Source organism: Daucus carota, chromosome 7 (assembly GCF_001625215.2).
Source record: "Daucus carota subsp. sativus chromosome 7, DH1 v3.0, whole genome shotgun sequence".
NCBI lineage: Eukaryota > Viridiplantae > Streptophyta > Magnoliopsida > Apiales > Apiaceae > Daucus > Daucus carota.
The window spans coordinates 27,839,617-27,856,999 of record NC_030387.2 but is presented as its reverse complement, the minus strand read 5'-3'; the positions used below and the strand labels follow the sequence as shown (position 1 = coordinate 27,856,999).

The window sequence follows — 17,383 nt, the reverse complement described above, 5'->3', positions numbered from 1 at the left end:
AAAGGAAGAAATAACTAATTATGGGGCCGTTTGAGCAAACCTAAAACAATGACTTTTTGCTTAAAGTAAATAAATGAATTAGAAGTGAGAAGTAAATAAGTTAATAAAGTGTTTGGAAAAGAGATAGTAGCTCTAATAGAAAAATTATAAGCATTCTCAACTTGTTAAAAATACTTCAACTTATTTAAACAAACCGGTCAAAGAACAGGAGAAACTAAAAGCAGATTCTACCTCTTCAAAACAAACACCCCCTATATATGTAGTTTTTAAAAACACTTTTATTCAGAAACACTAGAAAATAAAATGACATAAGTACCATCTTCTATTATTGCAGAGGAAAAAAAAAAGAATTTGCTTTTCAAACTTGTCCTACAACATAATTTTCCCTGACAAAAAAAGTCAATGAACACAGGGGCACTACTCGGACTAAGCTGTTGGGCCCCGTATACTTCCCCAACAGGCTAGGCCTTGCATAAGCTAAGTTGCTAACCTTCGAATACGGTACAGATAATTTGTTATTTTTCTTTGTCATAAAATAGGCATATTTTTAGCTGTTTCATCATTTATTTATATTTTGGAAATTACTTTATATCAAATAAAATATTACTCCCTCCGTTTCTTTATACTTTTCTCGTTTGATATGTAGGGACGGTTCATAGCATGAGACAAATTATTAATTTACGACTAATTTATAAGGTTAAATATAGTCATGAGTGATCTTGTTTGATTCGTATTCATAACTGCTTTAATACGATGAGGATTTTATATTTAATATTATTACGAAATTAAAAATATTAACGATTAAAAATATGTGTTGGCAAACGTGATAAAGACAAACAGGATAAGAAAATAGTTAAATGTATTTGTTAGATTAGAAAAATTAAAATATTTCTTGACATATACTTTCTAATGATATTAATTCTCCAAAATAACTTCTCTCATCGGTAAGAGGAGAATAAATTGGATATAAAAGTATTAACATCAAAATTAATTTAATATAAATAATATTTCTTAAACTCATGAGATAAATCTTATTTTTAACATTTTCATTAAAACTTATAAATGATTAAACTTTCAGGAAAGGAGTAGAGGCATTCAAAACTTTTTATAAATCCTGACTTTTTCTACAAACGAATCCAAAAAAATAAAATCCGACCTCCTTTAAAAAGAACCGGAAGTGGGTCTTGTCAAACAAACACGAGATCTTTTAAATTTTACCGTTGAAGCGTTTCCGCAAAAATTTGGTCACAAGGCTTGAAATTGGTAGATTCTCGCACTACACGGTTGCTGGTGTGATGAAACACAGCCAATCCAAACCAGCTGTTACCACATCAACATATCTTGAACATCTCTGTCACTCATTCATTCTCTCTCCTCTCCCCTCCTCTCATTATCTATATACTTGGGACAGATAGCTACCGTTCGATCTTTTTCTTTGTCATTCGCGGGACCGCAAGTAGTAATGATTAATGTTCGATCAAAAATAGCCTCCTTGCAGGAGACAGCTTTACTTTTCTACCTTCTTCTTCAATTTAGGAAATTTTCTTTCCATCTTGTCAAAATAATATCTCTTGCTACATCCTACATGTAAGGGTGGTTTGGGTGAACTTAAAATAAGTCTTTATTGCTTAAAATAAATGAGTGGAGTAGAATTTAGAAGCAAGATAAGACTTATAAGTGATTAAAGTGTTTGAGAAATAAGCAGAAGCCCTGAAACAAAAGCTACCATTCCTAGCTTTTTATAAGTACTTCTTGACTTATTACACAAACGGTACGAATAAGTGCTCATAACTTATAATCCAGAAACTGGACTTATAAGTCCTAAACAAACACCCACATAATAAGTAGAGTAGATCTGCTTATATTAAAACCTTTGATTGCTCCAGATTCATAATATATATGTTTGGAGTCATGATTGAGAAATAAAAATTGAAACTAATCGGTTAATTTGTCGATTCAAAATTTATTGAAGATTTTTTTGTTGAATCATATATTTTTAGTTAAATCAGAGGAAATTGGTAAAATATATTTTAAAAATTAATCAAGAATTTTTTAATGAATTGATATAAAAACTTGATCCAATTTTGGGGTTGTTTGGGTGAGCTCAAAATAAGTGTTTATTGCTTAAAGTAAAAAAGTAAAGTAGAAGTTAGAAACAAAAGTCATGAAACAAAAGTTAAAATTAGTATTCTCAGTTTTTATAAGTATTTTTTGACTTGTTACACAAACGGTACAAAATACATGCTTATAACTCATAGATCCATAAGTCGGGCTTAAAGGCTGGGCCAAACTCCCCTTTATTTTATTAATTTTTTTGACTAGAAGTCATTTGATGGCCATTTTCTCCTCATCCTAATTGCCAAGTATGTAATGTGTATAAAAATTTAAGTTCAATAAAATCAAAATGTTTGGACTAGATTCGAGCTCAATATAATTGAAAAAGTTAAGAAAAAAACTCCTGGTCAGCCTCTTCAAAGAATTTGAGTTAGTTAAAGAAAACATTTTTTGAACTGCAAAAGTTCAAAATCAGGGTACTCGTTCATAATTCAATGTTCAGGCTGTGTGCCAAATCAGCAAATATATATATTAGTGAAAGAAAGATTAATTACTAATTGATGATAAAATAGCTACATGCATGTTAAACTTGTTCCGTGCATACACCGATCGCTACAAGAACTTCTTGGTAGTAAAAGTAGTTTTGTCCTAGCAAACTTAAACAGAATGTTCGATTGATTGCAACTCGTACATAACTGAGAATAAAATCATTCATTTAGAAAGCGAGAGTTTGTTGAAGAACTCGAGCCTTGATAATTTAATCTCTGCCGGAACGAATCCAGTGAAATCCGTGGAGGGGAAATCGGCATTGTCACTGATGAAGATGATTGCAGACTGGAATCTGGGGGAGACCCTAAAAGCAGTTAACAAAAATCAATTAATAATTCAATTCAAAAAGGAATAAATTAATTCATTAGATAAAATGTAGAAATTGTAAATTCTATTTTACTTGTAAGGTTTTCAGATGATGAATTATGGGCATTTTCGAGCTGAGACTTGCTGCTCTGATCTTGGTTTGTTTGATGAGTTTTTCGCCTCCTGCGGTTGTGATCGGCTAGCCTCTTCCGGCAGCTTCGTTTTCCATTGTCGAATTCGGTCAAGAGATGAAATCTGTATTTATTTTTCATGAAAAAATTTCATTATTAGGACGAAAAGTTAATGAAACATTTTACAGGACCGATCTGCCCTTGGAATTAGCCTAGGTAAGAAACAAACTAAACTACTCATTAGCAAGACAATTCAGAGGGCATCATCGTCACATCAAAATGTAGAAACATGCTTAGATTCGATATCAGATGATTTAACTACCAATTATGCAAAATAATTTGAGATATGATTTAGTTTCAGATTTAGTGAAGCAAACGAATATTTGCATGGGAAGGGTTTATTTTTGTAAAGTGCACAAACGAACCGGCTACACTGTTGGCAGAACCGCTGAGTTAGACCGGAAGCAATGACGGTGGCGGCTTTGGAGTGAAACTCACAGACCTTATGGCGGCGGTGGTAGTGTTTGGCGTGGGTAAGATCAGCATTACATCCCTCAGCTTGACAGCGAGGAGCATTGACAGAACCAGTTTCAATTGCCCTAGACCGGCGGTACAACCGGTTCACAAAGTCATCCTCGGAGGACGAGAAATAAGTCCTGCCCCCCAAATTAAGTCCAATTCTGCTAGTGAACTCCGAACTGGCCGGTTCAGTCTTGGGCACTATAATGAACCCGGTCGGGTCATGGACCGGGTCAAACGATATCATTCTCGGATCCGGGTTTGGGTATGAGCCCGGATAAGAGTTGGGGTCATAGAAGGTTTGGAAATGGTTGGTTTGGATGGTTGAGTGGTGGGTGGGAGTTACATAGGCATTTTGATGGTGATTGTGATTAGGGTTTATGAGGGTTTGGTTAAAAGTTTGATGAGAGTAATGATTGTACAGTTGGGTATTTTGACCCGAATCTTGGGCGGGTGGGTCATCTCCGGTTACCATTAAGTTTGATGGGTTTCCCCATTCATAGTCCAACATTTGGGTAGATGAAAGTGGTAGGCTTGTGTTTATCTTTTTGTAGAAAATCTTATAGGTGAAGAAAGAGATCAGAGAAGTACTAGTGTATTTCCATCTTCAAGTGCTGCACTATCTGAAATCAAGAAATGAGACTCAAATCAAGACCCTGATGCATCCATATATATAATCAAAAATGTGAGTGTAGATTAGTATGTGCTGCAGAAAAGCTGCAAGAACTGAGCTATCTCACCAGTGGTGAGTGATCTTGTGTTAAAATCAACAAGAGAGAGGGAGAGGGACTGAGGAGTAGTGTGATTTGTGAATTTGAGAATGGTAAGATATGGTGAGTGTAAAAGAAAATGTGTGTGATGTGTATGTATAGTTACAACTCATGTAGATAGAGATAGTTTCTTGAATTTACACAACTTACCAAAACACTTGAGAATAGGTGATCAGCATGTAACAGCTACTTTACAGATCTACTAACTGGTTAACCATGTAGGTAGCTAGTGCCTAGTGGCTAGCCTACAACTACTTTCTTTTTCTTTGCTTTCTTTCATTCACTCTTTCAATCCCTAGTCTCTATATATAGCATGGCATCTCTTACATTCAGTCCCTCTCACAATAGACTCTATAGGTGGGAGCTGAGAAGGAACTGATTAATGATGCTGCTGTGGTCAGAGAAATAAGGTGCTTGTGTGTTTCACTATAAGTCACCTCAAGTTACCCTTTTACCCTGCCTGCACTCCATAATTACATCAAATTCTAAACTTTATTTTGATTACAGTAAAACACAGAGAAAATATTAGAAACAACACTGTAATACATTTGTTTTGTACTTGTAGATTTGATTTATCATAGAGACAATTCATGCAGAATGATTGAAGAAAAATTTTCATTTTATCTGGAAACTGTTTGCACCGACTAGGTGTTAACAAAATTCATACTCCATTGATTTACAATTAAGGGTACCGCTAACTATAAATTGCCTTATAGTTGAAATTTCTTTATGATGTTGATACTCGAACACTTTGATATAACTCTAGAAGACGTTCGGATTATGGGTGAAAATGAGAATCAAGAATGGAAGTGAGTATCACATGAACTGTGAAAGAAATGATTTACTCACTAAGTGAGAATGAGATCTCATAAATTTGGTAATCCAAACATGAACACATGTGTTTAAGATTCTAATTTCCGTTAACCAAGTTCATTATTCATGATCCAAACACACTCCCGGTATATTTGGCACTGTTGAAATTTGAAAAAGAAGATAAAAGTTGTTTAAGGATACTTCAGTACTTCACTTAACTAAAATCAAGAAAGTTCTCACAAAGGGTTGGATCTGTTTATCTTTTGGACAACACAAACATCTTGAGCTGCACTTGATCCAAGGATTAATGTTTGAGAAAAGGGGGGGAAACTCAAGCAGAGCCAAAGTTGGCACCATCGACAATTGACATGCATGTGGGATGGAAGAAAAGCTGATAAATTTGCTAACTGAATTGTACTTAGCTAGAGGCCAGCCAGCTGCTTCTCACTGTGATAATATTCAACACTTGGTAGTAGGTAAGGTTATGGCTATATGGTACACCAAAATTAATCTTCATCCCTCTACTTTTGTGGACTTACTGTTTCACATTTAGTAGTAGTTTTCTATGTTTTTCACTATTTTATTATAAGATTGCCATTATACCGATAACTGTACACTAAGATATACCAGATACGTCTGATTTAATTTGGATACACATAGATTTTTCCAGGCCAATTATGCAACCATGCATTTTTACAGCCTAGGCAATAGGCAGTACCTGTGTAATTAAGATGTAGCCTTAAATTGCATATCAACATAATCTAGTGTTTACTATCAGAACACTGATAATATATGCTGTGATAAAGGTACATTATTGTTAAAGAAGTATCTATTCTTGTTCAATTTTCATGTGCAATGTTCTTGTGTCTGCATGTACTTGGGTTCAAAAAGGTACAATACTTGTTAAGGTACACTAACAAAAAACAGAAGCCTGTAATCAAGTACCTCCCCCGTACTTATCCTCCAATTGCATCCTTCTAATATACTCTAAGTAACACATACTCATCGGCATAATCAGGATTAACAAAGGTTAAACATTTTTATCGTTAATTATAATACACACGCCTTTTGTAATTGTTTATCTAATAATCAAGATCCAACTTTTCTTATTTTTCTTTTATTTTGGAAGAATTGTTCGATTTAAAATTCAACAGAGGGATGGGAGGGGTTTTTTTACCTCAGTAAAGTCAATTTAACTGTTTACTGGAAAGAGATAAATTTGAATATTTTATGCAGATACGGATAAGGAGCGGTGGCAGAGGGTAGAAAAAGATTGGTCCGGAGAGTAAAATAAAAATTAAAGGACAGGAGAAGATAATGATCGTATCTTCAACGTACGATGAATCAGTTTGTATGAGGTACATACACAACATACTCTCGCGTCTATGATTTCTTCTTCTTACTCGCTCTTCGCACCAAAAACAACTTGTATACGGTGTAGCAAGAGCACTGGATAGACATGTATGGCAGTATCACATATTGCTGAGGAGTGAGGACTGTGGTCTCAATTTTGCCACCTATGTTAAAATATTTTTATACAATTATCAAATTATATTTTTATAAAATAAAATCAGATAAAAGTATTATGTGGGGAGGGGTCTCTGACCTCTCCTAGATTTGTGATTTTTTTTTCTGTCTATAGTGCGTTTTGAATCCAGGGGAAATTACACCAAAACTATATAATTTATATTTGTTTAATTATATTATGTATAAAGAAAACTGCATCATTTATTGTAAATTTTAATAATATGAAATGTCGAGTCGAGGAGACATTAGTAGTTTTGATGCACCTCGTATACTCTTTTTCTCTCAGTTCTCCATCATTGACGACAGCAATTAAATGATTAAATTTTTTGGTGGAATGGGAAGACAATAATTAAATTTTAAAATAAAAAAGGAACTAGATTTTTGTTGATGACGCTAGTATAAAATCTGATATATAATATTGAAACTAAAAATTGGCAGTTAAAATTTTATATTGAAAAATTAATTTCAATTACAACTCATCAAATTAAAACTTGCAATTACAATACAAAATAAAGAAAATGCATTTAAGAAATTGAGAAAATGATAACAAGCTTCTGCAACAAAATATGTTACAATACTGATGTTCAATATACAAGGTAATGAATACGAGGTGGAGGATCAGCCACACATGAATTCAATCACTTGGAATTCTTAAAAACAAGAGATCATTGAAATAATTAAGGGGTCGTTTGATTTTGGAATCATACATTTCATTTCAAATGATGTATCTCAAATGACAGGATTTGCGTTGTCATTTCAAATTTTCACATTTATATTACCTTTTGAATGTGTGGATTTCAAATCAAATCCAAATTCAAATTCCCAAACAAGTTGTTTGATCAAATTTAGAATTTGAAATGAAATCCTGATGCATAAACAGCCATTAAGAATTGCTAGCCCATATTTACTCCAAGGCCTAACCCGAACATCAATTGAAAGTATAATAGCAAGGTACTCATAATAAAGCAGGAAATTGGTATGTCAACTAACCGAAAAGATTATCCCAGCGTGAAGTATCTGCACGCTTGTACTAAGCTTAACTTCTAATGTCCAAATAATCTACAGTGACTAGTGAGCCTCTACACAAACTACTAATTTGCCAATCACATGTAGAGAGATTTATCATGCATGCATTATTTCTGAAAACGTTGTCCAAATAAAAAGTCTACTAGCTAGCTAGAATTATAGAAATGAGAAGCATGCAAAAGATAGGAAGTCATGTCCCAATATAATGCAACTCAGCAGACGACATGGTGCTTGGATACAATTAGAACCACTAGGTTTTTTTGATATAGTAGGTAATTTTCAACTAACTAGAATTATATTGTAGAATTACCTACCGTTTAGGATGAGACTGCTTCATTTTTAGTGAAGAGTTCTTCTTTAATTAGATAAAGATTGTTCAGTCGAAACAACATTTTGTCTCTTTTTTCTGCATGGAGATGAGCCTTATAACATATACAATATCTCTACTGCTGCCCATTTCAATAGGAATATCCCACAATTTTGCTTTATAAGTATATGATAATGATCGTAAAATGCATTTAGTATTTCATTAAACTTTCAAATGCTTGCATTTGTAAAATCAATACTATTCCCCAAATTAATATTAAGGCTTTCAACTTCATCTACACCGGTCCTCAGATTTAAAGCGGTTGCAAAACATAATCTTTACTGTATTTCCTTGTAATATTTTAAAATTTTGGTTCACATATGATATACAACAGTTTGTCAAGTATCACTATTATGGTAGCTTCCGGAAATTTCTGAAATCAAGTAAAATTCTTCTAAAACTAATTGAGTGGCATGATAATAAACATCAAGGAATTTTTTCGTTGACATGTAAAAACATGTAATTCTAAGCTAGTTGATATTTCATAACATCTCTTTGTTATGTTATGTTTTTATCTTGTGATGGATGGTAAAATAATAAACTACCCTTGACAATCAACGCATTTATATTGTATACGAGGTAAAGCACTCTAAAGGTGAAAACTGCAACGAATTCGAAACTTGCATACGCAATATGATTCATTTGATACTTAATATACAGAGTGCAATTCGTTCATTTCTAGGGGGATGAGTAATGCATTGACTTTAGAGTTTAAAAATGTCCAATAACAACCAACAGTTATGCAGAATTTAACTTGCAACCATTTTGTGTGGGCTCCTTGGACAATGCTGGAACCACGAGACCCACTCACCCCAGGCTCAAAAAATATTCGGGACCCAAATATTTAACAACATTTGATTGAAAGAAAAATATTAGTTAATACAAAGATTTTTGAAATTTATTCGGGGCTCAAAAAATTTCTTTATACCATTTACTGATTTTTTTTTGTGGCCGGCCCTCCCCCCAGTAATACAGGCTAGCTATGACATTCCTCTAGCACTCTACAATAAGATCCCACTAATTTTCTGATTAGAGCCCATCCATATCCCTGGAAATTCCTCGATCCCTAAGCACCTTCAGATGATTAAGTGCTTGAGTTTGTTTCAAGTCAAAACTATACCTATATATTTATATCGATATGCATGAGTCCTTTGACAACCAAAGTTGTAAACAACAGGATTTAATTAACTTACCAAGTAACAACCAAAACACTAACTGCACAGGGAACTACCACATATCTGCTCCAACAGCCCAGGGACGATTCTGCATTACATATAGACTAAATTCTTTGCGTTGTCAACATCATACCTGCATTATAATCCAGCCCCACCATTCAAACACTATGAAACTCAATTTGAAGTGCTTCTAAACATTTGGACCACGTTGTAACGCAGAGGCCGCGCAGCACAACAAAAAACTTTCAAATGGTCCCAAACTGATTTCATAATTGTCACAAAACCCTTTCTCCTATTGGCTACGCTACGTCGCAGCAAAGTTCAACCTCGAATTGCACATGGCGATATGCATTTAGTCCAAAATTTAATGTTCTCTGTACATGAATTGTTACTTTATATTTTCCTTTCCGAGTAATGCTAGGTGCACAAAAGTGTGTATAAAAAATTTGTACATAATGACATCACAATTGATGTGGTGAGTTTTAATTGGGGTTGTTGATGTAAATACAAGGAGCCCATTCCAATTAAAACCCACCACATGTCATCCATCATGTACAAAATTTTGTACACAATTATATGCACAAAGCATTTTCCTTTCCGACTCTATGAAGCTTCGCAGTGATCATCTCTAAAGTTTTCTATAGGACATGACATCATATAAGTTTTACAAGTTTATGCAGAAGACCGGAGAATTTCGATTACCAGAATACCAGAACCAGGGTGATATAGATATGTATATACACGCTAACATGCACCACATATCATCGACCCTTCTGCAATTATGAGCCTCCTATGTCCATCACCGCCACCTGTCACCACCTTATTTCATAGTTTACCACTATAGCTTGTCCCTTCCGTTTGCCTTCACTACTCGTCTCTATATCAACCACATAATTATGAGGAGAGTCTATAAACTTTGGGAAATAATTATATATCTTGTTAAGGATAAGTTGAGTGTTATACGGATATTTTATATGTTGATTCTCTGAGTCTTTATGATCCCGGACAGTCTACCATGTATGAATTGTAGTTTGTTTTCCTCGTTGGGGTATAGGAGCATACTATTGGGCTGGGCTTCTGGCTGATTCCAGAGGTCCCACACAGGCCTTGGACCACCGCTTTTGTTTCATGGGCAATGACGGGTGTGGAACCTTATTCTAGCAGATTTAAGTTTCTTGCTCCCTATTAAGTATGTGATCTGGATCATTATGAACAAAGGAGTTGGATGTTGAGAGCATGTGAAGCAACTAGAACCCGTTTTCATATTAGCCCCAAAAAATACACAAAATCACCGCCCTCTAGCAGATTTTTCAATAACAGACGACTGTAATATATCTTGTACGTTTCAGGTGATTAAAGCTTAAACTCAAAAGCTCTAGTCTACGAGGTACCTATAAATTCTGACATTCCTTTGACTGAAGTTAAAGTATTTTATAACAACTCTAATAATGAAGGTTTATTATATATTCTTCTTCCAACACCGGATTATGATGCCACTTACTAGACAAATAGGTATGCTACCATAACCCGGCCAACAAGTGAGGAAGATGCTACTCTAAGATTGCAGAGAGAAGGTCTTTCATATCACAATTTCATTTAAGAAGGCCCAAAATATCACAGCTCAAATAAAGGCCTTTTATGTCACTGAAAAACGAGTTATTATGCACGATCAAGCTTCTTTTAGTATGGTGATTGTGAGCTGATGCATATTTATATATAAATCCACAATATATTATTAAAACTAAACATGCAATAGTTTGATCGTTTGTTTGTAGTTTGGTACACTGAATTATAACTGTTAGATCACTTAAACCAAAATGATTATCTAAGGTTCGAATCCGTTCAATAACATATTAATTTAAATTACATAAGAAAATTATTAAATATCAAAAAGCTTCCGGAATCGAACGAGCTATAGACTAGTATATAAAATATATATTTTAGTGAAAAGTGTTGCAAATACTATACCGGTAGCGCCTAGTAGTGGACTCCATATATTTATTTATTTCTCCAACATGCTATTGAAATGAATATAATTTATTGTGTTCAGTAGTGTTATTTATTTATTCCTCCAACATGCTATTGAAATGAATATAATTTATTGTGTTCGGTAGTGTTACTGATCAAACATGTTATTTCTCTAGAATTTCTTGAGAATTCACGGAAATTTTCCATAATTGAAACCTTCCATAATAAATTTATTGATTTTGTTCCATTTTTGACCTAGTTAAGATTGAATTAATGGGACTTTAGTCCATCCAAGTTGATGTGGGATCAAGGTCGACTAATCAACCTTGAATGCGGTCAACTTAAGGCCATTAATTCCAATCCTGTTGAACCTGCAGGATGGAGATCTACCAATCGACTTGGAATAAGGTCGACTTAAGGCCCCCAAGCTTAACGAGGTTAAATCTAATTCGACTTAACTAGTTTTGTTTGAGCTAGGTCGATCTTTATTCGAGATCGATACATCCACGGTCCACCTAGTTTGAGGTTGAATATATTTGCTATTTTTCTTCTACATTCTTTTTTTAAGATGCTTTATAAATGTCACTTGAGGTCAATTTAAGGACCTACAATGCAACCAGGACGAATCAACTTTGAGCTATTTGTTGGACTTGAATAGAGACGATTTGAAAACTAAAATTCCATTATGGTCGTATTGAGTTTGAGATTTTCATTCAATCTAAGATCAGATTGACCGAAATTGAGCTTCAAATCAGATTTTAATTCGAGTCCCCTTACTTTTAGCTTGGACTGAGGCGGACAAACTTATACATGTGAACCCTTGTTAAGCCGCTTCTCATTTTAGACTTAAATGGGACTTGGTATGAAATCATTTTTAAACAACTTTAGATACTATATTATTTTTGTTACCCAATTACAATTTATAAAAATATATTATAAAAACTAAATTTCTAAATGAAAACATGATCAATGATTCAATAATATTTAATATCAAATTTAACTATATTATCATAGAATTTCTTATGAAAATATGATCCAACAATAACAAAACATTAATAACAAACCATTAATAAAATGAAGTTAAAACTGAATTGCAAGTAAGAAATTTGAAATTATATACTCCTGTTTTTACCGGTTTAAAGCTAGTATAGTTGATGTACCAAAAAAGAAAAAGGAAAACTGCACTTGGTAATTAATATTTTTACAGGGTTAAATGGCATTTTGGTCACTGAACTGACCGAAAACTTACAATTGGGTCATCCAACTCAAAATGCTTTCAGTCACATCATTATACTCTTAAAAATTTTCATTCAGGTCACTGGCCATTACACTCCGTTAAAAATTTGACGGAAATCTGACTAAGCGTCGTGATTTGGCTTAAACAAATCCACCGTGGCATGTACAGTCAGCTGAAGCGGCATTTTGGTCACTCAACTGACTACAAATTTGCAATCGGGTCATCAAACTCAAAAAACTTTCATTTAGGTCACTTATCGTAATATTCGTTATAAATTGAAAAAGAAAGAATTAAACGTTCTTATGCAACACCTTTTTTTCTCTCTTAAAGATTTCAAAACTTATTAACAAATGCACACATATAAAATCAATAGTTTCACCCACGAAAACTTAATCTTTTTTATCTCTTGTCGTTTTATATAACTTAATTCCATTTGAAAAAACTCATTAAATTTTTGATGGACTTCATTTGTAAACTTCATACTTATCAAAATTCGTGTGTGTATTTGTTTCATTTGTTAATAAGTTTCGAAATTTTTAAGAGAGAAAAAAAGGTGTTGCATTACAGCTTTTAATTCTTTTCTTTTTCAATTTTTAACGGATATTATGATAAGTGAACTAAATGAATTTTTTTTTAATTTGATGACCGGATTGCAAGTTTGTAGTCAGTTGAGTGACCAAAATGCCGCTTCAGCTGACTGTACATGCCACGATGGATTTATTTAAGCCAAGTCACGACGCTTAGTCAGCTTTCCGTCAAATTTTTAACGGAGTGTAACGGCCAGTGACCTGAATGAAATTTTTTAAAAGTATAATGATGTGATTGAAACCTTTTTGAGTTGGATGACCCAATTGCAAGTTTCCGGTCAGTTGAGTAATCAAAACGCCATTTAACCTTATTTTTACATGAGAAAGAATTAATGAAAAGAAAAGGAAAATCTATCGGATATTAATGAGATTTTTTTCTTGAAATCATTAATGAGATCTATTTTCATGGGCATATTAGGTGAAGATATTAGGTGAAGATTACAAAATTATGAAATCTTAATTAAGACATCTTCCAAATGGGTCATGTGTATATAAATATCATCTTGGCTGAGGAGCATCACATGTTGATATAAAAATTCTTTCTTCCATCACAAACTTTCACAATTTACTTCTTCCTTCAATATCATATTCCTAAGATATTTTAAATGGATGAACGGTATAGTGTACCACCGGTCGGGTTTCAGGTAGTTGTTTTTAATGGTGCATGAGCTCTTGACAATGTCTCATCCTATCCAGAAGGTGAGATAGCAGTATTTAGGGTGCCCTGGTAATTGTCTGTATGTATAATGATTAGATGTGGCTGGAGATAGGTTTCCTTTGGATCCTATCTCATACCACGTTGAGTCATTACAAGGACAGTTACTTAATTTAGCACTCTTCATCCTGGCATCACATCTTTGTTGAATGAACAAAGAAAGAGAGCTTGGCCTGCTTATAAACAACTCTGAAACCCGACCTCTAGTGCATTATATGGGTTTAATTATACAAACAAGTACAATGGAACGGATAGCCAGACACCCATCTGTGAGGTATCATCAAGTTAGGAAAAGAATATTTTATCGTAATATTATCGCATGTTGTAGAACCAATTGTTGATTAATTAGTTCCTTGTTAATTTGGCCTGGTGCAGAAGAGAAGATACATATACTGTATGTTGTTGCTGAGTTGTAGAATGGTTTATTTGGGTATTCAACCTCGTACTGTATAAAAAAAGTAGAAGGCCCACAAACATTCACCACCTTAAATGTGATAAATATCGGGCAGAGGAAGCTTGGGCTCATTTGTCTTTTTTAGATTTAACACCAGAAAAATAAAATATAATTTTATTGGTTTCTAAAATACATTACTAACACTTTTAAATAACACTTTTAAATGAAGAACCCAATTATTTTTTTATCTTCTATGATCAATTTCATATTTGACACATAGAATCAGGATGATAATATCATTTATGCAAAACACCGCCATATGTATATAAGGTCCGACTCCAATATAAACCAAGAAAATAAAAATAAAATAGAAACTAATGTAATGAAGTAGACATGGGAGAGTTGTGAGGCATCTCCGTCGTGGGCTTATATTGGGCCTCGTTGGGGTGTTGTAGTATAATGATGGGACCAAATTTTTAGTTATTTGGATCGGTGATGTAATATAGGGGTGAATAATCTCATTTAAGGATACACCTTTTAATTTTAATTGTGATTATTTGTATATAAGCAATGCGTGTGTATATATATATATAGGCCGTGATTCAGCTGAAAATATTTTGTTTATGACAACAATAAGAACAATTGTTATGCACTTCTTAGAAAGTGCAGAACAATTGTTTTGAATTTTTAACTTTTTGAATGTTGTATTGTTCTAATAGTGTTCTTAGTGTTCTCAGGTTAAAAACTGTTGTCAACTAAGCACGACCCTAAGGAGAGAGACGACAATCTTTTTATTATATATAAATATTTTTTTGTATAGTGTTGCACTTTAGAAATAACACCTTAAATTTAAATGAGAAACAACAATATCTCAATATTTCATTTTTCATAAAAATGATTAGTTGAGATTATATTATATATTAATTCACCAATTAAACTTAATCTATGAAATCTAACATCCAAATTATTAATATATATTATAGAATCCAAAATAGAATATATATATATATATATATATATATATATATATATATATATATATATATATATATATATATATATATATATATATATGGTAGCACTCCATAGCATACCCGGAGTTACGTGTATATATATATATATATATATATATATATATATATATATATATATATATATATATATATATATATATATAGGGTTGCACTCCACACAGAACACTTTAAAAAAAGAACAACACAGAACACTGTCATAACACTTCATTTTTCACAAATAATTATTTGTTAAGGTTATAACTACATAGCTAAACACTATTTAAACTTAATATATGAAATCTAACATTCAAACTCATCCAAATTATTGATATAAAATATTATAGAATCCAGAACATAATCCTGAATAGAATCCAGAATAGAATCATATAAATATATTTTTTGCACAATTATTTTACATAGAATCATGTTATTTTTAATAAATATTTATTATTAAACATGGTGGATACTATTATCATTCATAATAAAATGTTATTCAGCTTAAAATTTGAATTTAATTTAAGTTTTAGATGAGATTCTATATTTGATTCTAAAGTGTTCTGTGTTGTTCTTTTTTTAACAGTGTTCTGTTTTGAGCAATGCCCTATATATATATATATATATATATATATATATATATATATATATATATATATATATATATATATAGATATATATATGGGTAGCACTCCATAGCATACCCGGAGTTACGTAGCACACCATTATTATCATATACATAATATATATTCTATTATATTTTTTATGGAATATAATTACAAATGTTGATTATTAAACCAAAAACGAAGTTATACTATTTTTTTATTCCAAAAATCATGTAAAATTATGCAATATCTCAACATGATTCTATAACAGAATCATAATCATCTAGAATTATTCTGTTGTAGAAACAGTTTCAAATAATAAAATTTTAAGTGTTAAATTACTTAAATTAGATATATGTTATAGTATAATATATTAAAATCATGTTTTATATGAATTCTATAATAAAATTTATAATAAAATTGATGATTTATAGTGGTGTACTATGTAACTCCATATAAGGAGTACCTTCATGAAATGTTGGCATATATATATATATATATATATATATATATATATATATATATATATATATATATATGCCAACATTCTAGACAGGGACTCCTTATATGGAGTTACATAGTGCGCCACTATAAATCATCAATTTTATTATAAATTCTGTTATAGAATACATATAAATCGTGATTCTAATATAGAATAATATAAAATAAATCTATTTTAAGTAATTTAACACTTAAAATTTGATTAAAAAATTATATTTTCGAAACTGATTCTACAACAGAATAATTCTGGATGATTATTATTCTGTTATAGAATCATGTTGAGATATTGCATAAATTTAGATGATCTTTGGAATAAAAAAATTGTATAACTTCGTTTTCGGTTTAATAATCAAAATTTGAAATTATATTTCATAAAAAATATAATAGAATATATATTATGTATATTGTGCTACGTAACAGGGTATGCTATGGAGTGCTACCATATATATATATATATATATATATATATATATATATATATATATATATATATATATATATATATATATATATATATGGGTCGTGCTCAAGAGAGAACCGATGCTTAAATTAATGGAACCATACAACCACTAACGTTCTGTGCAGAACCCTATTTTTTATTAAGATTTTCAGGATCTAAATGTAAATACATGTTTTTTGCATCATTGTGTGTGTTCAAAAGTAATTTCAAAATATAATACATAGATAAGACAATTTTTTTCAACCCTGAATAATACTAGAATTAAGATAATGGTTGTAAGGGTTCTATGACTAATGGTTTTATGTGGAACATGACCATATATGTATGTAGAATAATATTGTTTTTAATCCATAATTGTTGCTTAACATGTGAGATACTATTACAATTCATAATAAAAAGTCAATTAGCTTAAAATTAAAATTTAATTCGAATTTTTGATATATATATATATATATATATATATATATATATATATAGAGAGAGAGAGAGAGAGAGAGTGTTAAGTTCTATTGAGTAAAAAAAAATTGGAGTATTGGAGTATAAAGTTTGATAAAATGTAATCTAGTCATCTAAATTTCAATTTTTTTTGTCCAATAATATTTGTAAATATTTGACAACCTGCACATTATGTTCAGCAACATAAACATCGTGATCAAATGGTAGAATAATTA

General features: G+C 31.8%; 1 protein-coding gene across 3 annotated transcripts; it reads right to left on the bottom strand.

Moving 5' to 3' along the window:
• Positions 1 to 2,586: 2,586 nt before the first annotated feature.
• Positions 2,587 to 4,745, bottom strand: LOC108194191 (squamosa promoter-binding-like protein 8). 3 transcript variants are annotated; one of them, XM_017361110.2, is made up of 4 exons: positions 4,481 to 4,745; positions 3,467 to 4,183; positions 3,005 to 3,165; positions 2,587 to 2,908 (listed from the first exon to the last, which is right to left on the bottom strand). In XM_017361110.2, exons 2-4 carry the CDS (start codon positions 4,069 to 4,071, stop codon positions 2,763 to 2,765), a joined length of 912 nt encoding a protein of 303 aa, XP_017216599.1. In that variant the 5' UTR covers positions 4,072 to 4,183; positions 4,481 to 4,745; the 3' UTR covers positions 2,587 to 2,762. The 3 variants fall into 3 exon arrangements, with proteins under 3 accessions (XP_017216599.1, XP_017216600.1, XP_017216598.1); XM_017361111.2 differs by lacking the exon at positions 4,481 to 4,745 and adding an exon at positions 4,301 to 4,463; XM_017361109.2 differs by lacking the exon at positions 4,481 to 4,745 and having other exon boundaries at positions 3,467 to 4,464.
• Positions 4,746 to 17,383: the final 12,638 nt, after the last annotated feature.

Bases quoted from the DNA above. Each gene is read 5' to 3' on its own strand.
- LOC108194191 (XM_017361110.2), bottom strand. From the start codon at position 4,071: ATGTTGGACTATGAATGGGGAAACCCATCAAACTTAATGGTAACCGGA. The intron at 3,166-3,466 runs GTTCGTTTGTGC...AAATAAATACAG, and splicing joins TTCTGCCAACAGTGTAGCCG to ATTTCATCTCTTGACCGAAT. The intron at 2,909-3,004 runs GTAAAATAGAAT...AACTGCTTTTAG, and splicing joins ATCATCTGAAAACCTTACAA to GGTCTCCCCCAGATTCCAGT.